The sequence below is a fragment of the Phaethon aethereus genome (assembly GCF_964289735.1).
Source record: "Phaethon aethereus genome assembly, chromosome: 1".
NCBI classification, from domain to species: Eukaryota; Metazoa; Chordata; class Aves; order Phaethontiformes; family Phaethontidae; genus Phaethon; species Phaethon aethereus.
This window is the reverse complement of record NC_138575.1, coordinates 219601606-219626055: the sequence shown is the minus strand read 5'-3', so window position 1 is coordinate 219626055 and position 24450 is coordinate 219601606. Positions and strand designations below refer to the sequence as shown.

The window sequence follows — 24450 nt, the reverse complement described above, 5'->3', positions numbered from 1 at the left end:
GACTGTGGAGGCTCTCGTTACAGGTGTGGTGCAAGGGGTTGTTTAGCTTGTTCCTCTGTGTCAGTGTCTCCCGAGGGTGAGCGGGCCAGTTGTCTTCCCTCCTCACCATTCACTTCCAGCCCTGCCCTGGGAAATGCCAACTGACAGAAGCTGGCTCCCTTTGGACACCTCATTATTTCAGTTTGCCAATGGCATTGCTTTTCCTCCCTGGGCAATTTGGCTGTGGGGTGTTTGTGACTTCTCATTTTCCATGCCCTTAATTCTCAGAGGCTCTTCTTTAACTGCCTCCTCTTTCTTTCAGGAAGGTTTGTTTTCTGGCAAAAGCAAAAGCTGCAGCCTTCTCCCCAAGCCTTCCCTCCCAGTGACGTTCTGTTTGCTGTGGTGGTCGCTACAGGGCTCTGGTGAGACATGCTGACCAGAGTCCCTTTTCCCATACAGGATATCTCTGTTCTTTCTTTTTAAATGCAGTCAAGATGAATAATAAAGATCTCTTTGGTCTATCAAGGCCAGCTTGGAATAGGTTATGGTAAGTACCATGTTCAGCAAAACCCCATTTGGCTATAACAGGGTCGCAAGCGTGTGCTGGTCCGAGCGACTTCTATGTTTTTAATTCTTCAGTCAGAGTTTTTAACTCTTCCTCATGTTCTAATTTCCACTCCCAGGGTTTGCCTTTCCGTAAAAGGGAACATAACGGACAAGCTATGATAGAAAATCCAGGTACATGCTTTCTCCAGCATCCTGAAGTTCCCATTAACTGTTGTAACTCTTTGCTAGATTGGGGCATTTGTAGCCGTTCGATTTTTCTTAAGGTGTCTGAAGGAATCACTGCACGGCCCACTCTCCAAAGTACCTAAAAACTTTACTCCTCTACTTGGTCTCTGACATTTCTCGGGTGGGATCTCAACGGCTCTATGTAGTGCTTGCCACTGCTGCTGCCGCTTCCCTCACCTTTTCCAGGGAAGTTCCTCCCATTAGAATATCACCTATATATTGGTACAGTTTCACGTCTCGAGGGAGTGAGACCATCTGTAAAAGTTCAGCAAGTGCAGCACGAGCGATCGTGGGCGGGTGTCTGTATCCCCGTGGGAGTCTGCGCAAGGTGTACCATATCCCCCTCCAGGTAAAAGTGGATTTCTCTTTATCCTCTTCCTCCAAGGGGACCCTGAAGAACACGTCTTTCACACCTAGCGCTGCCGTCCGTGGCTGTGAAAGTTGCAATGGTGGGTAGCGCAGCCGTTAGCGGGGCTGTGCTGGCATTCACGTGCCGAGAATCAGTCGCCAGACGCCGTCTCCCATCTTGCTTTCGGACTGGCCGGCTGGGTGGATTGTATGGGGAGCGGGCGCTGGAAATAATGTGCCATTTTTCCAAGTCTGCTATTACGTCAGAAAGGTTTTTTCGTTCCACAGCGGAAATTGGATACTGCGGTACCTTGGTAATTTTTGAACTGGGCAGTGCAGGGGCTGCGCAGAGTACACGCACCGTGGCCTCCCCATTTCTGTCGTGGTTGGGGTCGGCACTTGTGCCAAAATACCTCACGCTGCCATCTGGCAAGCGCCAGTTTTGTCCGGTCAAAACGTTGAAACCCAAAATATTTCCATTGTGCTTTTTAACTGCAAAGTGAGTGGACGATATGCGCTCCTCGCTGGTGAGCCATAAATTAGCTTTCACGGTTTGGCAAATAACACTCGCTCCGTTTACTCCCGTGATTTTAACACTCTGCCATCCGGGTTGCATACCCAGCTTGTCGGTGTCCTGTTGTGTTAGCATTGAAATTTGTGCTCCCATATCTGTTAGAAATTTCACCAGTTGTCGTTGAGGACCAACTGGAATCAGAATGTATTCTGCCGTAATGATGGGTCTAGTCTTATATTCGGAGGAGTCCGAAAGAGGCAGGGGGTTAACATTTCCCTCTTCATGGTCATCAGGATCACCCCAAATATCACCGTCCCAGTCCTCTGGGGACACTATTGGTTTCCTAATTTTCATGGGCTTAGGGGGGTGCAGGGCCCACATAAGCATCATCTCAATCTTTTCTTCCAACTTTTGTGTTTTCTCCTTTTCTTCCTGTAACTCCTGTAGCTGTTCAATTCGCAGGGACAGTAATAGCTGTCCGCTGCCTTCCTGCCTTCTATTTCCCCTCTCAGATCTTGTCTCCCTATATTATGCTTTATCCTACCCTGACAGGCGGCTTCTAGGCAGGTGCCTAACATTTTACAAATCATTCCTTTCCCTTTTCCATCTTTTCTATGCCCCCCCTGGCTGCCTTTAGCTGTTCTTCCACAGCTTCCCAATCATGGCAATTATCACGAGGCCATTCTTCTGACAATTTGGGACTCAGACTTATGCCATGCTTCCGTAAGTAATCAGTGATACTACTTGCCATCCTGCCAACTATGCCGGTTGGTCGTGGATCTGATGTAGGATCCTGTCAACTACGCCAGTTTGTCATGAACGGGTGACTCACATCGCTTAAAGAACCACTGTCAAAGCTGTTAGCAAAAGTGGGTTTAATATGATGTTGTAAAAGTGCAACTTAACAAAGTTCAATAGCAAGAGTCACCCTATTTCTGTACGGCACAATCATTTGAAAAACGATTCAAAGTTACCGAGACACAAATCAAAGCTACCAAGACCAAATCAAAGGTACCATACTATAAGGGTATGCGCGATATTGGTGGCTTACCAGTGATCTGCCGTTGATGAAAGGTCTCTCTGCCTTGAGGAGCAACCTTGAGGGCGTCCCAGCTTGAGGAGAGATCACCACCCTGCAGCCACGCTGCCTAGCAGGGAGAGCTCAAAGAAGGCTCACTTAGGCTGTCATATTTATGGAATAAAGCAGCTGGCTCGTAGTCAGATTACATGCGATGGGGAAGGTATGTGTGAGACTCCTTGTACCAACAACTTACTTTTCCTTGAGAAATGAGTCTTGGAAAAGCTACCCACTATTCCTGTGTTGATCACATGATGGGTGTTCTGAGCTCATATCCGTCGACGCCCACTGTGTCACTCTGCTCCTGTGTGGGTTTTCAGAGAACAGACTGGAACTAGAGGAGTTCTTGGCCTGGCTACAGGTCAGGCCTTTACCTCTTTTGGAGCCTGTACCAAACCCCCGCTGGTTTGGTTAAGTGGTCGAGTGCATCCGTCGCACGTGGGGGAATGACTTCAAGGGAATAGGATGGGCCAGCGCATCCCCATGTATCCCAAGAGATGGTTTTGTTCACACACTTTCCTCCACCTCACTCCAAGGCTCCCTCCATGTCCCTACTTCCCTAAGCCTGTGTTGTTTGAGCCGCTGAGTGGGAATGGGATACTGGAATTTAATTTAGAGCTCTTTTCTACATTCCTGAGTCTTGTCTGACCCTACATGGCTTTAGGTGTGATCTGGCTCTCTAAAATCCTTTATATGACCCTTCAGAGGTGTCTAGCTCTTATGAGAAGAAATGAAGGCCTTGAAATGGGGGGATTTAAATAATTTCCAGCAGGACTTGGTCCTAAAGGGTTGTCTGGATCTGTACCTGCACTCCCACAGCTTCCATTGGTATTGCTCAACAAACTAGGGCCAGGGTCTGACGCCACGTGCTTTAGACAACCCTGTATCTCCACCACCTAGCCTGGTCTCCTTCCTTCTCGGTTGCTTCCAGAGCGCAGGGCAGTCTTGGATGGGATGGCATGAGCAGGTGGCTCTTGAGGGCACTGACCTCCCAAAGTCCATTTTGCATAGGTCTTCTACAACCTGTAGTTAGTTGTTGCTCTCTGAGGATACCTTGAAGGCTGGTCTTGTACCTCAGCAGGGCAGGGAAGGAACAGACTGGACCCCCACTGCAGTCCATTCATCATCAGATGCAAGGTCATTGCTCCTTCTACTGCCACCGCATATGGGGCTAAAAGAAACAAGGCAGTCCAAGCAAGGTCCATATGACATTGTCACATGTGGCTCAGCTCAGAAAGGTCTCCAGGGTTACCATGCAGCACCCTGCAAAGAGAAGCACATTCACCACTATCCCCCTTTATCCCATCCACTGTCTGGACAATCCACCAGCGCTGCACCAGTGCTCTGGATTTAACCACGCCCGGCAATTGCTGAGGGAGGAGTGATTCCAGGTTGGGCACAACGGTCTTGCTGGTGCTCGTGTGGGCTCAGAGCATCCCTACAGTGCCTGGAAAGAGGTTTTTTGGGTTGCTCGCATCTTGGACCTGCTTCTCCACCTGGCCCAAAGAGACAAGCATTAAGGTGCAGACTGTGCCTGAGTTCCCTTTCCCCAGGCATGTTCAGGTGAAGCTCATACGTGAGCACCCAACTCACCCAACTCTCCAACTTTGTACCGGTCCGTTCGAGGGCAGGCAGACCTACGCTGAGCTGCTGGTGCCCACCTGCTGCTGCAGGAGCGGTCTGGAGCCTGCCTTCTGCCAGCCGTGCTGTCCAGAAAAGGACACAGGGACAAACTGTGAGTCAAACGTGTGCCATTGCACAGCTGGGGGCCAAACACACAGTTTATTAGTTATTATTAGTTAAACAAATTATTCTTTCCCTCTGACATTTGCTAATCCCCATCTGGGAACTGTTTTGGGCTCCCCAGAAGAAGACAGTGGCAGACTGTGAAGTGAAGCCTGATGGAGGCCACCGAGATGGTCTGGAGCACAGGACATGCAAAGAGAGGCTGAGAGAGTTGGGGTTTGTGTGGCCAGGAGGAGGGAAGGCAAAAGGGGAGCTTATTGCTATCTGCAGGTACCTAATGGGAGGGTGTGGGCAAGATGCAGCCGGTCTCTTGCTGGGGATGCACAGTCACAGGACAAAAGACAACAGCACAAGCTCCAGCATATCTTCAGCATGAGCATGACCAGGCTCTGGAACAGAGGCTCAGAGAAGCTGTGGTATCCCCGTCCATGGTGATACTCAAAGATTATGGCAACCTGATTTAACCTTGAAGTCCTGCTTTGAGCAGCAGGTTGGACCAGACCCCTCCAGGGTCTCCTTCCACCCTGAATTATCCCATGAGCCTACACTCAAGAGAAAGCTGCTGTCACCCCGACCTGTCGGGTGGCATCCCTGGCTGCACGCCTTCGTTTCGGCATAATCACCACCCGGCGATCGACAGCCCGTCCCTGAGCAGCGATTTCCGCCCCCCGGCAAACTCCAGTTTATGTACTGGGCATGACGTCGTATGGTAGGGAATATCTCTTTGGCCAGTCTGGGTCAGCTGTCCCGGCTGTGTCCCCTCCCAGCTCCCCGTGCACCCCCAGCCTGCTCGTTGGCAGGCCAGCACAAGAAGCTGGACTGTCCTTGACTGCTCAGCAGCAACCCAAAACATCAGCACATTATCAACAGTTTCTCATCCCAAATCCAAAACACAGTCTCACACTGGCTTCTGTGAAGAAAACCAGCTCTATCCTGGCTGAAACCAGGACAGAGCCGCAGTTGTCAGGGAGGTTGCCAGGGAGGCTGACATCAGACATCCCTTCCCTATAGATTATCGCGCACAGCAGCACCATCGGTTCCTGATCCGCAAACGAGGCGGGAGGGCACCCGGAGGAAGCCCCGGAGGGTGTTTTGCGTCACCGGCCGGGTTGCTTAGCACCGCCGGGACCGTGGAGAGGGGGCACCAGCTCCGGGGGCTTGGAGGCTTTTTCTCCCTGCGTGTCCTGTTTGAGAGCCAAACGTCACTGAGGACGTAGCAGAGGAGCAACCGCGGCGATGGCAGCCGAGGCAGGGCTGCTCGAGCTGCCCTTCGTCCGCGATGACCAGCTCACTCGATGCATGCGACTGCGATTCCAGAGCCTGCAGCAAAAAAATGTGAGGCCCCAGGATGGTGAGAAGCTGCTGCGTCCCAATGAGCACGTCTACCGAGTGGATTTCATCCGGCAGCACAACCTGCGCTTCCTCCGCTGGAACATCCAGCTGGAGAGACCTGGGAAGGTCATGGTGACCGGCACCTCCCAGCACTGGACTCCTGATCTCACCCACCTTATGAACCGGCAGCTGCTGGAGCCGGTGGGCATCTTCTGGAAGAAGCCAGGAGCCAAGGAGGTGGAGTGCAATGAGGCAGATGCCCAGGAATTTGGGGAGCGGATAGCGGAGCTAGCCCAGATCCGCAAGGTGATGTATTTCCTCCTCGCTTTCACTGACGGCCTCGAACCAGCGCAGCTGAAAGGCTCCGTAGTTTTTAAAGCCTGATCCCCTGTTGCTCAGCCCTTCTTGCTCCAGCTGTGCTTTTGTCTTCATTTTTCTTTCTCTCAGTTCAGTTTCTTGGTTCTTTTTTTTTACATGGTTCTTTTTTTTTATGAGGGACAGTGTCACAAAAAAGTGGAGGACAGCTCGGCACTTCTGGAATCTCTCAGCCCTGCGAAATGTTCCCCATACATGCTGCCCTCTCAATGATGGGGAGGAGGGAGCCAGGAGCTTGCTGCTGTGTTTGCCTGGAGTATAAGGCTGCGTGCTTGTGAATTCAGCAGGGATTCCCCAGATCTGACTGGCACGGGGTCTTGCCTGCTTGGAAATATGAAGCCCTCCAACTGTGGCAACTATATACCGAAAGCCTGAAGGAAAAATAAGAAAGTGCCGTACTAGAAACAGCAGAGACAACCCGGAGAGAGCCCTGGTTTCCATCCTAGCCATTAAAAAGGGAGGGCTTGTTTGCGTCGGAGTGCTTCTCCTTGCAAGGATGCTGAGTGCTTGCAGGCTGCGGTGACTCCTGCTGCGACCGTGGCTGCTTGGTGTCTCTGAAGACCAGTCCCATGGAGGATCACCTTGCCGTGAAGCTGCAGGACATTTGGTCATGCCGTATTCTGCAGATTGCAAATCCACTGGAGAAACTGGTGCAGGGAGGTTGGACCACCCTTTTCCTGACAGCCACCACCATTTCTTGCTGGGGGTCACTGTGGGGAGGTGTAGTCCAGCACGTTGCTCACCTTGTGCTGCCTGGAGATTGTTGGTCCTGAGATGGGTTGGAGCAGGCATGTGTGCAGAGCTGAGCAAGTGAGGCAGCAGCTCAGAGCAGGCTGTAGGTCTGAGCCCCCATTGAGTCCCCTGCAGCAAAAACAATTTGTGCATTGTTGTGGCCTTAAAGCACCCATGAATATATTTATTCTGAAGCATCTATAGAGAGCCATAAGGCTGCAGAGCACTTTGCAAACCACAGAGCAGGAACCCACCACTGCTGTCCCCAAAAAGCAGTGTCTCCCACCCTCTACAAATGCTGAGGCAGGGAGCAGTGGCTGGGTGGCCATGGGAGCAGAGAGGGGAGATGGTACCTTTGCAAGTTTAGGAGCAGGAGGGTGTTTTGTGCCTGGCTTGTCCAATGGCTGTGAATAAACTACTAACTTTGGACGTTCTCTTTTCCTCCACCAAAAAGTGGAGGGTGCTTTAGCAAAGCTTCTTAAGACCCACAGATAGAAATGTCCTTTGAGAGAGTCAAGTATTATTACAATTGGTCCTTTGCTAAGGTTGCACTCAAATTTGGGTGAGCGCTCCTCAAGGTATGGCCTGAGATTTTCCTGAGGTGTGTAAGGAGAGGGCAGTGATGGGAAAGCCAGGACAAGGTGACTTTGTACCCATGGCCTGCTGACTGGTGTGGACCATCCCAAAAAGAGTCTAACCTCTTCTTCAAAGCTTCCAGAGAGGCAGACTCCGTGCCCTCCCCAGCCCAATAATAATGTATAAAATGATTTGCACAAGCCTCCCCAGGCAGAGAGGGGAAGGAAAGCAGGAAGATCATCTACTGGCTGGTCAGATGGTGGGAGCTTTGAGCCTTGCCCACAGCCAAAGCTCAGCAACCACCAAATAGTACAACCGTGCCATGAGCACTGCTGGAGAAGTTGATGTCTTTGCTTAGACCCCAAGAAATGCCGGACTCAGTGAAGAGAGATAAAAGTGGATCCATCCCTCCTTGGCCATAGCATGGACCCACTGTGGGCCAAACCCACTTCTAGGGTCTTGGTAGACTTTCCCATAGCAGACCCCTCCTTGTACATCCCTGAGCAGAGCTCCTGACTACAAACCACATTAGACCCAAGAACAAGAGCCACTGCCAACATCCAAAGGGGTTTTTGCATGCCAGGTCTCACAGTATGCCATTGCTACGTTGCTGATTGCTGGGGTAGAGTTCTTGCTGCAGATACCTCGCTGGGTATTGATGTACCACAGTAAATAAAAGTCTAGTCAACAGGATTCCCCTTAAGGACTGAGGCTGTGCGTGTCTTCTTCATGCCCTTTTTGGAAGCTGCCCCAATCCTGCACGCAGTACAACAGCACCCACCAATTTTCAAGTCACTGTTGGTTTTTTTGAGCACCTTTTTGTCTCCTGTAAAAAGTAAAACGAACATTTACTTTCTTTTCTCTTGGTGTGAAACGTTTAATGGAGCATTGGGCAGTTTGTGTAGTTTGGGGAGGGGTTTGAAGCTGGTCAGAGGAGGGGAAACAATCCCCCGGTAGATCCTCATGTGGATCCTCCTTTCCATCAGAGCTGGGGGTGGGAGCTGAGTGGGGCAGTGTGATCTCTCTCTGCTGCAGGGAAAATGAGCCTCTTTATACCAGTCACTGAAACTCTCTCTACACAGCTTAAGCATCCCATAAAAGCTTTCGGATACACCACTCTGTCCTATCTCCCAGGGGAATTTCATCCCAGTTTGTACCATAGTTCAGCAGATGATTGGCACAGCCGGGTCCCTCCCTCCCCTTCCTGAGCTGGCAAGTTCCCAGCAGAAGAGCCCCAGCTTGGAGAAATCGGTGTCTACAAATTCCTCCTTCTAATTGGGGTCATTTCTCCAGGGTCACAGGTGCCTTTCCTCTTAATTAGCCACTGAAGAAAAATGAGAAAAGCCCTAAACCAGATTAGGGAAATGAACCTGGTGTTTCTGGGCTCCAAATTTACCTGCCTCTGAGCCCTTTCTCTGTAAATTTGTCCCACTGAAGGGTGTTACAGCTCCAGATTTTGGGAGCCCCTGAGCAAAAAGTAGCACAGTTGGGTGAATGAGGAGATGTGGTCTCCGCTGCCTCAGTGTCACACAACTAAGTTGAGTCCGGGACTCAGTGGGATCATGGGATGAGTGGTCCATGGCATGCTCTCCAGCATCGACTGAGGATGGATGGAGATGTCTGGGGAGGTTTTCTGGGAGTGGGTGGGAGCCGTGGACCTCAGTCTCATGATGATCTCCTGGAAGGGTCTGGGCTCTAGCTACTGCTGGGGTTTGTAGATGTGGCCCAGGTTAATCCTTTAGGTAATATGTAGCGTCAGGTCACATGCAGGGGCTGTGCTGTGTGCCTTGACGTGTGGTGTCCCTATAGGTACTGCATTCAGAGCTACCACCTCTCCCCAAAACCCAGGGGAGTCACCAACACCTTGGCTAGTGAAGGAACTGGAGGGATCCTTGGCCTGGGTGGGATGCTGTGCTCTGGGAGGAGCTGGGGAGAGGAACTTGATGCTTGAGCTCACACCTTGCACTTTGGCAAGTTGAGGACAGATCTCAGGCTCTGCAGATCAGGCTCCTCTGATTTCCCCTTGGGTCGGTGTAGAAACACGATCAGACCTTTCTCCTGGATCCTGCTCTGCGTGAAGCCTGACCACTTTTGTGACCTTCAGTGGCAGAGGGTGTTTTCAGTGCTGTCCCCAGATAAGGGGATGGGGACCGGTATCTCCTGCCACCACTGACCATAATAGCAGGTCTCAGAACCAGCCAGCAGGAAGCTGTTGCTACCAGCTCTGGCTGACAAGCTTCCTCTAATCAATGCTGTAATCATTTCTGAGCCCACATTAATAGCAAGTTGATTAGCACAATGGTCCTCTATGACAATTCATTAGGAAGAGCTCCAGTCAGGAGGGGATCGATGGGGACTGATGGAGGGCTGTCTGACCTTTCCTGGCGCTCTCCCAGAGGGAGCCCAGGGCATTGTTGTTAGCACTCCTGGAAAACACCAAACCCTCCAAAAGAGGCTTCTTTTCATGGCTCTATCTGCTCTGCTTCTATTGATCCAGACAAATCAAGAGTGCCAGTGAGCGTGCAGGGCTGATGGCATCATTAATATTTCAATATAGGAGCAGTGAAGCCCTGGGCTGGATCGTTGCTGGTAGCTAAGGATTCAGGGGGCTCTCCAGAGAGAAGTCTTTCTGCAGGGTTACGGCTTTGTGAAGGCAGCCAGAAAAAAAAAAAAAAAAGCAAAACAGAAGGCTCCAGCAGCTGGACAAGGGCCAAGGCACAGTGCAGGGCGTCTCATCATGGCCCAGCACTTCCTGAAGAGCCTCTTTCCATGCCACGTAGCTCTGTCCTGTCCTATCCCACGCCAACACTCACAGCTGTCTCCACAGGACAGTGACTGTTTGGTGTGCTGGAACATAATTTTCCACGTGGGCACCTTGGGGTTTTTTCCTCATTTAGGTTATGATGCTTTGGGAGCAGGTAAGTAAAGAAGCAAAGGTGTGGACAGTCAGTCACGTTACTGCAGCTTAATTGGTCAGTACTTGGCAACTATCATCACAGCCGACCCTGACCATGAAGTAAAACCATGTTGCCTTCACCCTCAACAAAAGCTAAGCTGTGGTAAGGCAGTTCCTTGCTGTGTGCCTCTGTGTCCTTGTTCTAAATAAAATGCAGATCCTCCTAGATGTAGCATCTGTGCATGGTTGTACCCATTTCTGTCCCAGCTGTTGGGTGGATTTTCCATCCCAAGCAAAGCTGGTGGTGCCTGCAGCCATGAAGGACTGTGGACTTTGGCAGTTATCCTTTGCTTGTGCCTGTCCCACTGGAAGTGCAGATGGCAGTTGACACCAAACGTATGCTCCCTCAGCCCCCCAGCTGCTCTAGGGTTTCTTTCACCCCAGGCCCATTTTTCTGTCTGTCAGCAAGTCACCTCCCCGTGCTTGCTTGGATGAGTTTAGTAGCTCTTGACAGGAAAGAATGGAGACCTTGTGGGGATGGGAATCTCACTTTTTCCACTTTTATTTAGCAGACTAGATGTACACAGAGCGTCTGGTCCCCGTTCATTGCCAACACTTGGGCTAGTCAAGTCACACCAGAATCAAGTAAGAGAATCAAAGAAGGTGCGCTCTTTTAGGGGTACCCTACTGACACTAAAATGAACAAAAATGTGGTCATAAAAATAACCATCCCTGGTCAGACCAAAGACTCTTCTGCTCCAATAGCCTGTCTCCAGCAGTAGATGGCAGCAGATGTCCAGGGTAGAATTATAAGAAAGAGGACAAGGATCTTTATCTCCATCTTCCAAGGCATGATGAAGTCTAAGCTATTCCACTACATGTTAATCTAGTCTGCGTTGGAGGAACCAGGTCCAAAATCTGGCCCCAACAGGCTGTAAGCAAGTCCATCCCCCTCATATTCTTCCTTGTCTTTGATATTGTCTACATTAGTTCCAGGATGAGAGTCAAATCCAACAAAAAAGGGAATAACCTAGGTGCATGTGCCTCCTCTCTTGCAGGTCATCCCAGACTGGAAGGAGCAGGAGTGGAATCCCGAGAAACCCGAGAGCTACATGGGGATCTTCCACTTCCAGTTCTGGCGTTTCGGTCAGTGGCTGGACGTGGTGATAGATGACCGCCTGCCCACACTCCACAACCAGCTCATCTACTGCCACTCCAACTCCAGGAATGAGTTCTGGTGCGCCTTGGTGGAGAAGGCTTATGCCAAGTAGGTACCCAGGCAATTGCAGGACAAACTGGGACCTGGGCACCCTGTTTTTCCTCTCTGTTCATTCATCAGTTGGTTTGCACCAAGTGGAAACAAAAGCTTTCCTGGGGAGGAGTAGGACATATCTCAAACAGACAGAAACTGGAAGAAAAAAATCCTTCTCTATCTTTAATTTACCCTCAAAGCAAAATATCCTCCAACTCTATGTTTGTTTAAGTAACACCTATCCTAGAGATTTTAAGTTCCTTTTACTTTGTCGTATGACAGCAAGTGCTGTAAGCAGCATGGGTCTTATTTTTTCATGCTGGTTTACTATTCTAACCCAGTGAAAGTTTTATTACAAATCTCTGTTCTCCAGGCTGCCCCAAGAACTGTCTGAGACCCTTTAAAATGTCAAGCCAGTGTTGTTGTGCCATCGCTGTCACCCTCTTTCAGGTTGTCAGGCTGTTATGAGGCCCTGGATGGAGGCAACACAGCTGATGCCCTGGTAGACTTTACTGGTGGGGTCTCTGAACCTATCGACCTGACCGAAGGGGATTACATTGCTGATGAAGCCAAGCGAAACCTCCTCTTTGAACGTGTGTTGAAGGTGCACAACCGGGGAGGCCTCATCAGCTGCTCCATCAAAGTAAGCAATGTTACCTGTATGGTCATGGTCTCATGGGAATAGGCATTTTAGGATGCAGTTGTCTTACATGGTCGGAGACTTCTGAATTAGGATAAATCACGGCCAAGGGTTCATACTTCTTCTTGTGGTTGGCAAAAGGAGTCAAGCCTGGATGCCAGCCCACTTTATTCCTCATTGCTACATCCAAGAGTCCAGATTCATGCCACCACCTTTTAAATGTTAGGAGAGGATTCACTTCCAGAGAAAAGCATTTCACTGTTTGCATGTGGACATCTCTACAAGCACTGGGTGCCAGGCCTCCCATTACAACCAGTAGAACCAGCTTTATTGGTTGACAGTATGGGTGCTCAGAGACCTCATACAGTAGACGAAGACCAGGAAGGGTCTAGTACCTCAAATGGCATCTGCTACATCTGCTAAGGCAGCTGGCTCTCTCCTTGAGTATAGGTGCTCTTCTTTTTGGCTCAGAGGAACGTGCAGGGAAATTTGAGCTCCTTTATTTCCCAGTCCCTGCAAAGGTGGTCACATCCCCCTGGTGATGAGCACTGTCTGTGTCGCCCTGCCCAGGCCACATCAGCAGCTGACATGGAGGCGCGCCTGGCCTGCGGACTGGTGAAGGGCCATGCATATGCGGTGACAGATGTGCGGAAGGTCCGCCTGGGTCACGGCCTGCTGTCCTTCTTCAAGTCAGAGAAGCTGGACATGATCCGCATGCGCAACCCGTGGGGCGAGCGGGAGTGGAACGGCCCTTGGAGTGACACGTGAGTTAGGATGGGCAGCAGCGGCACCTTTCCTTTGGTGAGAGAAGCTGGGTTGGAGCAAGCCTTGAGGCATGAGGCAATTTGACTACATCCACACCTGTAGGATGACATTCACAGAATCATTAAGGTTGGAAAAGACCTTTAAGATCATCAAGTCCAACCATCAACCCAACACCACCATGCCCACTAAACCATGTCCTGAAGTGCCACGTCCACACGTTTTCTGAACAAGTCCAGTGGTGGTGACTCCACCACCTCCCTGGGCAGCCTGTTCCAATGGGCAGTTGTGAGATGATGCTTTCAACCCATGTCCTAAACCTACTGTTTCACTGGGGTAGATTCATTCCTTGCCCTGGGATCCCTGGAGGTCAGCACGAGGGTGGCTAAGCATGGCAGCCCTTCTCATTAAGATCTGGTGGGTGTTGTGGTGAAATTGCTAGCATGTTCACACTAATGAAGGATGATTGTAGTTCACCTTTCCACTTCCAGTCTTGTTCCAGCAAAAATGGCACCCAACAGAATGAGCCTCTGCCACCACTGGCTGCTGTGGTATCTGTGGATAGGGTGAAGAGCCAAGGGCTGGTGTAACCAGAGCCTTTGGCCAGAGTCCATTTTGTTATCTTCACTGATAGGGTTGTGATTGTACTGGCCAAACAAAGTCTTGCCAAGCTGAATTCAGCTGCACTGATCAGGAAGGAAGGTGAAGCCAAGCCATGCTACATTCCCGCCATGTTTGGAAGATGAGCTAACCAGAGCAGCATGGGGACTGGTTGCATGGCTGGAGCTTTATACAGGCCTCATGCCCTTGGCAGATTCTGCTGAGGCCAAGTAGCCTCTTGAATTCTTGTGTGTTCCCTTGCCCTCACAGTAATGATCCTGTACTTTTCCCACAGCTCTGAGGAGTGGCAGAAAGTGAGTAAAAGTGAGAGAGAGAAGATGGGGATGACAGTGGAAGATGACGGAGAGTTCTGGTGAGTTCCTCCTGGGGTTGTCACCACGGGCCATGCCCAAAGAGTCCTTCCACCCCATGAAGGATATATGTGAGTCATTTCCATGCAGACAGCTATTCAGAGCAAAGGGCCTTCCAAACCCTAGCATCTTTAGTGAAGCCTCCTCCTTAAGCCCTTGGGTATTAGCTTTGGATGGCCATGACCCTAGGATTGCAAGCTGCTCGGTATCACACTCGGTCCAAACCATTTCACCAGGGTACTGGGAAACAGTTACGAAATTGCTGAACTCAGCAGCCTCACCAGGTATATTTTAATGCAACATGTACCCACGTGTGGAGGAAGGGCCACTACTCTGCTTCTCCCACTCCAAAACGCAGAGCTCTGTTGTTTAAACTGACGAAGAAATATTTACTGCATGCTGTGGTGGGCTGACCCTGGCTGGACACCAGGTGCCCACCAAAGCCGCCCTATCACTCCTCTTTTCAGCTGGACAGGAGAGAGAAAATATAATGAGAAGCTCATGGGTCAAGATAAGGACAGGGAGAGATCAGTCAGCAATTACCGTCACGGGCAAAACAGACTCAAGCTGGGGAAATTAGTTTAATTTATTGCCAATCAAATAACCAGAGCAGGATAATGAGAAATAAACCCGAATCTTATAACACCTTCCCCCCACCTCTCCCTTCTTCCCGGGCTTCTTCACTCCTGATTTCTCTCCCTCCTCCCCCTGAGCGGCGCAGGGGGACGGGGAATGGGGGTTGTGGTCAGTTCATCACACCTGGTCTCTGCTGCTCCTTCCTCCTCAGGGGGAGGCTCCTTACCCTCTTCCCTGCTCCAGCTTGGGCCCCCCACGGGTGCCGTCCTTCAGGAACAGGCTGCTCCAGCCTGGCCCCGCAGGGTCCCAGGTCCTGCCAGCAAACCTGCTCCAGCCGGGGCTCCTCTCTCTCCCCACGGGGCCACAGGCCCTGCCAGGAGCCGGCCCCAGCGCGGGCTGCCCACGGGGTCACGGCCTCCTTCGGGCATCCCCCTGCTCCGGCGTGGGGCCCTCCCCGGGTGCGGGTGCAGATCTGCTCCCCCGTGGAGCTCCATGGCCGCAGGGGCACAGCCGGCCTCCCCGGGGGCTTCTCTGGGGGCTGCCGGGGACCCTCTGCTCCGGCGCCTGGAGCCCTCCTGCCCCTCCTGCTCTGGGCTGGGGGCTGCGGGGCTGCTCCTCTCACACGGTCTCGCTCCTCTCTCCGGCTGCAAACTGCTGCGTGCCGTTTTTTTTCCCCCCTTCTTAACTCTGTTCCCCAGAGGCACTACCACCGTCACTGAGTGGGTGCGTGTGGGTCCATCTTGTAGCTGGCTGCACTGGCTCTGTTGGACACTGGGGAAGCTTCTGGCAGCTTCTCACAGAAGCCACCCCTGCAGCCCCCCACTACCAAAATCCTGCCACACAAACCTGATACACATGCATGGAGAAAGGTATCTCCATTTCTTTTGTCATTCATCAGCCATCAGAGGCTGCCCACACACGGTCTCTCACAGGTGATCAGGAAACTCCCTGCAATGTGCTGCTCGGGGGAATGAAGCACCATAACCCAGCTCTGTCTTTTCCTGACTTAGGATGACCTTTGAAGATTTCTGCAAATACTTCACGGACATTATCAAGTGCCGTCTCATCAACACGTCCTACCTGAGCATCCACAAGACCTGGGAAGAGGCAGTGCTACATGGGGCATGGACCAGAAACAATGACCCCTTGAAGAACCGCTGTGGAGGCTGTATCAACCACAAGGACACCTTTTTGCAGAACCCCCAAGTGAGTCATGGAGCAGAGGACCTTCTGGAGCCATCACATGTGCTTCCAAGTGTTTAAGTGTCCTACAGGGACCTATAAGGCCAAAACGGCTACCATACCTCTAGTAGATGAAATGTGCTTACGGCCATTCTCTGGCTGAGACCCCTGGCACAGCATGACCAGCATCCAGGCCGACTTGTCCCTCTTATCAGAGAAACTGCATCCAGGTGCCTGATGTAGAGTGTCTTGGCACAAGCAAACAGCAAACTGTGCCACAGGGTAGCAGTGTTAGCTGGTGCCAGTCAAACAGGGCCAGGAACCATTTCCAACCATTTGGATGTCTAAATGATCAAATTCCAGTTCCTTTGACCAAACCTTGGCAGTGTTCCATTTACCAGGACAGGTGTAGTCTCTAGGGCCGTTTCCTTCTAGCTTAGCCTTCAGAAAAGGCCTTGCTCTGAAGTTCATGTCCTGGAACAAGCTCTTCTGTCCTGTCCCGCTCTGAATGGGGATTCTTAATAACATGAGACAAGTTGTTGTGAATCCTTCATCTAACAAGCAGATGAAGGATGGTCTAGTCCATTGCAGGAGTTGTTATCAAGGATGTGGGAGGGTAGTTTTCTGCTCCCAGCTCTGTATTAGCCTTCATCTTAGGTCTCTGTGAGCATCAGTTCCTCCTTCCATGCCATGGAGGACTTGTGGCAAACTGCAAGGAGTGAAACTCTCTGGTATGAGACTGCATCTAGACTCCTTGGATTCTGCTGAGCAATTCAAAGACTGGATTTACCAGTCTTTTCTAAGATGATCCAAAAAGGTCTCTGACTTGGCAAGATGATACCAAGTCCGAAGAGGAGTAGGTGTGGGCTCTCTGGTACTGAAGCCAGGTTGTCCCTGAGGTGAGGTGGGTGAGGAGAAGCAGAGGTTAATTCTACTGTGTGTCCACACCAACCCATGCTCAGTGACCCTGTCTTAGAAGTCCTCCCTCATCTTCTTCCCTTTGCTTATAGTACGTGTTTGATGTGAAGAAGGCAGAAGATGAAGTGCTGATCTCCATCCAGCAGAAGCCAAAAAGAACCAGTCGCAAAGAGGGCAAAGGAGAAAACCTGGCCATAGGCTTTGATATCCATAAGGTAGACTGGATCCTGCATGTTGGTCTGAATCCCCCCGTAAATTTGTTAGGGGTGGAGTGGTACCTCAGTCCTGCATGACCACTGGTATAGTTCATTTAAGTATTACTGCATTAATCATTTAAGCACCCTGGGGTGCCTTCAGCATAGCCTGAACCCCTCTAGAGACGGTGAGAGATTTCAGAGGTGAACAGTGACAGCATGGACAAGTTCTCCTTGCTAAAAGCAACGGTTAGTCTGTAATCTCCAAATGTTGAAATCCATTAGATTGATCCTTATGTGTTGCTTACTGGGCCCCCAGCATCAAGCTGGGATGCAAGAGAGAACAAGTCCCTGAGCCAACAGAGTTGAGACCACCATGTCCACACTTGTTTTCCAGCCAGCTCAGTTGGGGCCATTTTGCTGGTTCTCTTAACTCCAGCTCTCCCAGCACTGTGGGGTCAGTCCTTGCAGTCTGGCCCCTCAAGTTGGATACCAATACATTGTCACTCAGTGCTGTCCTCTGACTGTCCCACTGTGGTCTCTGCCCAGGTGGAGCTGAACAGGAACTACCGGATGCACACCCTGCAGCAGAAGGTGGCCAGCTCCATTTACATTAACTCCCGCAGTGTTTTCCTGAGGACGGACCTGAAGGAAGGCCGCTACGTCATCATCCCCACCACTTTTGACCCAGGTCACGAAGGCGAATTCCTTCTCAGGATTTTCACAGATGTGCCTTCAGACTGCCGGTAAGGAGCAAGAGCAGTGATGGGGAGGAGCTGGATATTTGAGGAGCTGCTCACGGCAGGAGGGGTGTACTAGATGACCTTAAAAGATCCCTTCCAACCCAAAGGTTCTATGATTCTCTGATTTTGAGAAAGCCCTGAGCTTTTGACATGTAGTTTTCCTGATTGGAATTGGTCATAGCCTTGCCTGGAGCTGGTGGTTGGCTTCCTTTCAAGGGTGGCCAAGAGACAGGGCATCTTTACAGGTCTAACTGCAGACATGCAAAGATCCCATTCTGCTTCTAAGCATGACATGGGAGAGCATCCCAAATCCGGGATGAAGAGATGGGAGTGGGGAGCAGAATCTGACAGTGGACAGTGCATAGTCCTTCCATCCTGCTAGAGCAAAGTCTCTGGCCTGCTCGTGGGGTAAGGCTGGGCACCTCTCAAAAGGCCACTTGTTTTTCCCGGCAGAGAGCTGACGCTGGATGAGCCACCACACACCTGCTGGAGTGGGATGTGTGGTTACCCACAGGTGGTGTCCCAGATCCATGTCCTTGCTGCAGCCGGGCTCAAGAATCAGGACTCCCAAGGAGGTACTGGCCTGTCCCTGCTTGTTGTCTAGTCCTGGATGAGTTGGGAGATGGTTGTTTCAGTGGGAAGAAGGGGAGGTGGTTTCATGAGGTGGGAGGTTGCTGCGATTTGTTATGTCCTCAAATATAGTATAGTATAGTATAGTATAGTATAGTATAGTATAGTATAGTATAGTATAATATAATATAATATAATATAATATAATATAATATAATATAATATAATATAATATAATATAATATAATATAATATAATATAATATAATATAATATAATATAATATAATATAATATAATATAATATAATATAATATAATATAATATAATATAATATAATATATTCGGTGAACATGCCTGATTCAGACACCAGAGGAGGAGAAAGTCCATGGAGAATCAAACTCACTTCTTGCTGACATGATTTGGGAGCTGTTATATTTAGGCTGCTGTCTAAGATCCTTTGGAGATCCTCCCAAAACTTCCCCAAAACCCTTAGCAGTGGCCCTATAACAATCCAGGCTTTCCTACTGAGTATGAGCAGCTGTAAAAGTCAGGAGTCATATTTAAAGGCTTTTTAATACAAAGGACAGAGAAGCAATGGAACAGGCTGATGTGTTGGGGTAGTCTTCATCACTGGAGGCTGCATAAATGCCTATCAGTAGAGGGTAGGTCAAATTCAGCTCATTTTGGGATAGTGTGGATCAAGGGCCTCTCCCTCTATTTCCTGTAAGTCCTGCTCCATGCTTGGCTCCTAGGCGCCCTCTGAGATGACCTCAGCCACCACCAGCACAGTGCAATGTGTGTCTCCCTCCTTCATCCTCTAAAGGTTCATTGTCATAGTCCTACCATGCTCTGATGCAATTTTTACACCCAAGACTTCTCTTGAATGAAAGTAGCACCATGCCTTACCATGTCCTACAGTCACACAGAAGGCAGGAGTCCCATGTTCAGTCCTCCTGGGGCACCTGGACCAAGAAGCCCGGGTGTAGTGATGGTTTGTACTGGAAGATTGTTGAAGTAGAGATGAAAGGCCTAGAGGTTGTGATTAAGAGGCAAATGCTTTTCCACCATGGGAATAGAACAGATCCCAACCTTTCTCCCCATTTCCTGAGCCAAGGTCATGTGTTGAATGTGGCAAGGTTTAACCAGGCATTTTCAAGCAAAATTTAAAGCACAGAAATGGGAAACTTAAAATTTAAAAAAATATAAACTAAAAATGTAATGAAAATATATCTTTTTCACCCAAGCATTCTTATCAGGGGTGCATATCACTAGAGCCCTGAAAGTGATGAGCAGGATCCTTCCTTATGGGAAAGACTAGCCCAATTTGCTTATTTATCACATGCCACGAAGAGAGTTTTCCTATCCTGTCTTGTATTTGGGGAGGGAATTTTGCCCTAGGTAGGTTGCTTTTTCATGGGTTACTCAAAATAGCTGAGTGTGTCTGTAGCAGTGCAGGGAAATCTGTAGCCAAAAGTCTCTGAACTTTTCATAGAAACAAGGAGATTTATCTTTCCTTCAGACAAGGGTACATGCAGGTTCTGGAGCCATAAAACATTTTTTTCAGCAAGAGGCTGCAGGGAATGGCTTTTTTCCAGCTGTTTTCCAGCTGTTCAGCTCCCACCACCAACAGCCTGCATGTTTGGTGCTTTCCAGTGCAATGGCGTCTCTCACATCTCCCAGCCCAGGCCTTTCACACTATTTTGGAAACAGTGATTTACAGATGGGAATTTGGCTCCAGCTGATGGAATATGAGGTTTTAATTTGACATCCCAAAAGACAAGACTAGTTTGGAAAACCAGCTGTGAAATCCAGCAGCTGTATCTCACCAGGGGAGCCAGGTCCTTGCAGACAGAAAGCAAGCAAGGAGGTGGTCTGGCAATCAAAGATGTGGTTCTTAAATTCCTGGCCCCCAGAAGGGAGTGCTTTGTTTCTTCTCATTTCCACATTTCCCTTGGACAAGAAAACTCATGCACCTGGTCTGTGTTTCCATCACAGCCACTAAAGCTCATGGTAAGAAAATGCATTCTGGCGGTTAAATTTCCATAGAAATAGAAATAGCTCCTTCTCTACTGAAATTCCCAAAATGAGCACTTGTTTTGTAAGGGGAAAATGTTCACTAATGAGGGACTCTCTCCTCCTGGAAGCTCAGGTACTGTCCAGCTGTGGGCTGGTAGTCTGTGAACTTGGTAACTTTACTCTCCATCTTTGTGGCCTGCTTGTTCCCCATGACTGTCTTGTTCCAGTTGGGGTATTGCAATAACTTTCCTTTCGCACTTTCTCCTCCACTTCCCACTCATTTCCCCGCGTTGCCCCTCAATGCCTAATCTTTCTCTTCCCCGTGTCTCTCACTACCACCAACGAGCCGTTTTGACTTTTTGATCTTCTCCCTGAATTCTTGCCCACAGCAAATACTCTAAGAACCATCTTCTCCTCTATAAAAGCCTTTTAAATATATTATTTCCATAATATTTCCAAACTAAGGCTCCCCATTCATTGGTTGCTCACCAAACCTTCCCAGTGCCCAAATGGTCTCATTCTTGGATCTCATAAATTAGCACATCTTGACACTTAATTTTGGCTCAGCATTGTGCCATCTCCCATCACCTCGACCACCCAGCATTTTTCTTACCCCAGCATTAGTCATTATACTGACAGGCCCTGCAGCATTTGAGTCTCACTATGTCTAGGTGGAAGATGTGCCAACGGCTTGTGCGTAGGGGTGAAAAGAGCAATAGTGATAGTGCTGCTATTGCCTTAAAGTAAAACCAAGGTTAGCCTGGCTTGGGAGTATATGAGGTGCAGTGGAAGCAAGTGGGCTTTTGCAGCTTGAAGGCCCTTGCCTTCTTGGTGTTTCCTTGTATGAAACAACCTCTGTGAGCCTGTATCTCTTCTCCACAGCTTTATTTCTGCCTTCCTTCAGCAGAGCAAATCCTGAAAGGAGAGTTGAGCAGGGTGGTGTCTTCCATGAAAGATTTATCCCAAAGGTCAGGAGGATTTGGAGTGGTGAAGGAGCGTTTATGTAGCATACAGGGTCAAGGAAGAGGGAGCCATTTCATAGCAGTCCATCACCACCTGCTGCCCAGGGACAATGTCGCCTAATTGAAGTAAGCCTGAGCCCAGCAGCTGAGCTTCATGGACATCATCTAGGGTGTGATGAACTCTTTGGCAGATATCCATCTCCTCTGGTGGTATATGGAGGAAAAGTGCTGCATGACACCCCTGGAACAGGGCTCTGAGGAATTACAGGAGCTACAACAAAGTAAAAATTCCCTTTTCTCTCCCCAGGAGCTGACCCTTATGTGATCATAAAGTGCGAAGGGCAAAAAGTTCGCTCTCCAGTGAAGAAGAACACGGTGTCTCCAGAATTTGATGTGAAAGGGCTCTTCTACCGCAAGAAGCCAGGACAACCCATCATTGTTCAGGTACCTGGCAGGCGATCAGTGAGGCGAAGGATAGAGAACCTCTCTCACCTGGATCCCCCCACCTGCCCTCTCCTCACACTGTCCACAGTGGGTCTGTTCCCCAAGGCTGAGCATCATCAGCTCATGCAGCTCAACCTCTAACCACCGCGGCTGAGCGGTGACACCTGGTAAATGCATGTCCTTCACCCCTCTCACTTGCAGAGTGAACCCCACACACCTCGACCACCTCCACAGCTCCAGCTCAGAGCAGGTCCCCAATAACACCTTCTCCTCTCCATTGCTTGAAGGTTCCTGCATCCCTCAAAGAGCTGCCCTCACGTCTGTTTTCTTTCCCCAGATCTGGAACCACAACTTAATAAGCGACGAGTTCTTGGGCCAAGTGGCGCTCACAGGGGATCCCGGCGACCGGCAGTCAGTGCACACACTGCACCTCCAGGACAAGGGGAACAGGAGATCAAACGATCTCTCTGGAACCATCGCTGTAAGGCTGCTCAGCAGTAACATCCTCACCAACGTCTAAGTACTCAAGGACTCTTCTTCTGGTGCCACATAAGTGTATATATAAGTGTATATATACATGCGCACATGCATACATAGAGAGAGAGAGATATATATACACACACACGCACACACAGAGCCTACCTACCATCTGCAAGGTGTATATGAACTATGCATGCATTCCACTCAAAAGAGCCAATCTTGTGTTTTCAATGTTAAAAAATGGTGCCTTTTTGGAGAACCGCAACGATACTTCTGCTGGCATCCTCTGCAGCCCCCGTCACCGCCGTGTGCCCTGCAGGATTGCTGCGGGCATGCTGTGTGTCCTGACAGCCAGAGCACAATGCCCTGATGCTGTTTGTTTACATGGGCTGGTACACACATGCCACCATGCACACATGTGGCCACCACGGTCCCACCAGCTGCTTCAATGCATCTTCAATGTGTCTGCTTGGTTTTAGAGTAGCGCATGTGGAGTCGTCTCCCGTGAACTACCATTTAATTGCTTCTCTGTGGAGGCACCTCAGCAAAGGAGAATGGAAAAGTAGATCTGAGCCTTTTGGATGTTTTCTGGGTATGGGTTTGCATGCTGCAACTGGAAAGAAAATGCACCAAGGTAGTTCCAAATCCCAAATCCACAGGGGCAACAAGACTAAAGGCTTCATCATCTTAGGGACAAGCTGTGTCTTCCTGAGTCTTGTTCAACCCCATGCAACTCTGAAGGATACAAAGATGCTGACAACCATGGTGGGACAACTGTTCTCTAGGGTCAAGTTTTTGAATCAGTCTGGACTCAGCTCCTGCATGTGCCTCTCGAACTGCCATGGTGCCTGCCGTCTCCATGTCTTCATGCAGTTCCCATGCCAAGAGCTCACCCCAGTAGCTGGGGTGGGTTATCTGCTGGGGCCGTTCAGTGTTTAGATAAGAGGAGATCAGTTCCTCTGAAGGCCAAAGCATCAGGTCCAAGGGATGGGGAGCTTTGCTCAATGGGCACCATCTTTACTGCTGCATACAGTGCTTCATTTCTCAGTGCCTCGCTTTCCCAAATTCTTTTTTAAAATAGTGGGATTTTAGCCTGGGCTAGAGAAGAGAAGAGGAGCACTGCTCCCAGTGCAGCCTGAAAATTCTGGGAATATTTAATTCATACCAGTGTCCATCTCTCACCTTTAATTTCCAATCTCCTGGCCTGGAGGACGAGTTGCACAGTGCTAGAGCCAGTCTCAGAAGCACAACCCAAACCCATCCTCGGGGCCGTGGCTCTGCTCCTGTTTGCCATGAAGACTGGGTTTATCTTCCTTATTCCACGGGGTGGCAGAATCCGGCTTCTTTTAAACCATTCCAGATAAGCCAAACAACAAACCCTTGTCTGGCCTTTCAGCAGCTGATCAGGGCAGGTTTCAAAGCATTTTTTTCTCCTGTTGTTTAGGTTGATTTTTTTTATTCATGTGCCTTTAAAAATGGTGCCAGTTAAGGGATTTTTCTGTCAGATTTTCTAACAAGCAAATCTTTTGCAGTCACTTGCATGCAAGTGGAAAAGAATACATATAACGTAATCTTGTAATCTTGGTAAATTTTGGCTTGAGCAGTCCTCTGCCTGCAAGGATAAGTGAACAGGAAAGTCTTCTTTTGCCATAGCAAACAGGGTTTCTACTTGCCCTACTAAATGCCCATGCTTCAAGTCTGTATTTTTTTTAAAGTCCCTAAAGATCTGCTAAGTCTGTAACATGATGAGATGTTCCCCGAAGTCACACCACCAGCCAGCTCAATTCTTGGTGCATCCAGAAGCATACAGTACAACTTCATCGATTTTTGCAGGCTATTTTTCCGGTTTCCTCACCTTCAGAGTTTACCTCCTGTGGTCATGAATTGGGTTTTTGACCAAATTGCTTATTCTCTTAGGTCTTGTTTTCCAAGACTTAGAGGCAAGCAGTGGCCTACAGGATGCTCTTTCCAGGTCTCAATTATTCCTGGCTTGCACTGAGCACCCTCCAACTCCTGGTGTTGGGACATAGTTTAGTTCAGCATCTTGCAGAATTGGCTTAAATGCTCCTAGTTTGGTAAAGTGACATTTTGACCCCAAGGTTAAAGCAAATGTTTGAATTTGAGCAGACCGATTCAGAGATATTTTGATTTTATTCTGGTTTTGTACATGGGACTCATCACTGAAAATAAATGGAAGCAGTGCTGTGGGGCTAGAAGGCATGATTTAGGTCTTAGGAGAAGATCTCACAGGCTCATGTTCAGAGTGGTATGTGAGAAGGACTGCGATGCCCAAAGATACCTCACCTGGCAGGGAGAAGAACTATTTACCTAAGGGAGAACATCAGAGGAACATCACAGGAGCTTTGCACCA

General features: G+C 49.5%; 2 protein-coding genes across 2 annotated transcripts in view; both read left to right on the top strand.

Moving 5' to 3' along the window:
• The window catches only part of CAPN5 (calpain 5), a gene marked incomplete at both ends in the record, with an annotated part of 76135 nt that extends 54016 nt beyond the window's left edge, over positions 1-22119 (top strand). The window contains 10 exons of the mRNA XM_082007237.1: positions 11427-11635; positions 12071-12263; positions 12831-13024; positions 13918-13995; positions 15580-15775; positions 16762-16884; positions 17413-17609; positions 18060-18181; positions 21463-21599; positions 21937-22119. Coding sequence (XP_081863363.1) covers positions 11427-11635; positions 12071-12263; positions 12831-13024; positions 13918-13995; positions 15580-15775; positions 16762-16884; positions 17413-17609; positions 18060-18181; positions 21463-21599; positions 21937-22119 — 1632 coding nt within the window. The remainder of the gene's footprint in view (positions 1-11426; positions 11636-12070; positions 12264-12830; positions 13025-13917; positions 13996-15579; positions 15776-16761; positions 16885-17412; positions 17610-18059; positions 18182-21462; positions 21600-21936) is intronic.
• Positions 5601-6628, top strand: OMP (olfactory marker protein). The gene has a single exon (XM_082013333.1). It carries the CDS (start codon positions 5694-5696, stop codon positions 6171-6173), a length of 480 nt encoding a protein of 159 aa, XP_081869459.1. The 5' UTR covers positions 5601-5693; the 3' UTR covers positions 6174-6628.
• Positions 22120-24450: the final 2331 nt, after the last annotated feature.

Excerpts from the sequence above, each read along its gene's own strand:
- OMP (XM_082013333.1), top strand. The coding sequence starts at position 5,694 with ATGGCAGCCGAGGCAGGGCTGCTCGAGCTGCCCTTCGTCCGCGATGAC.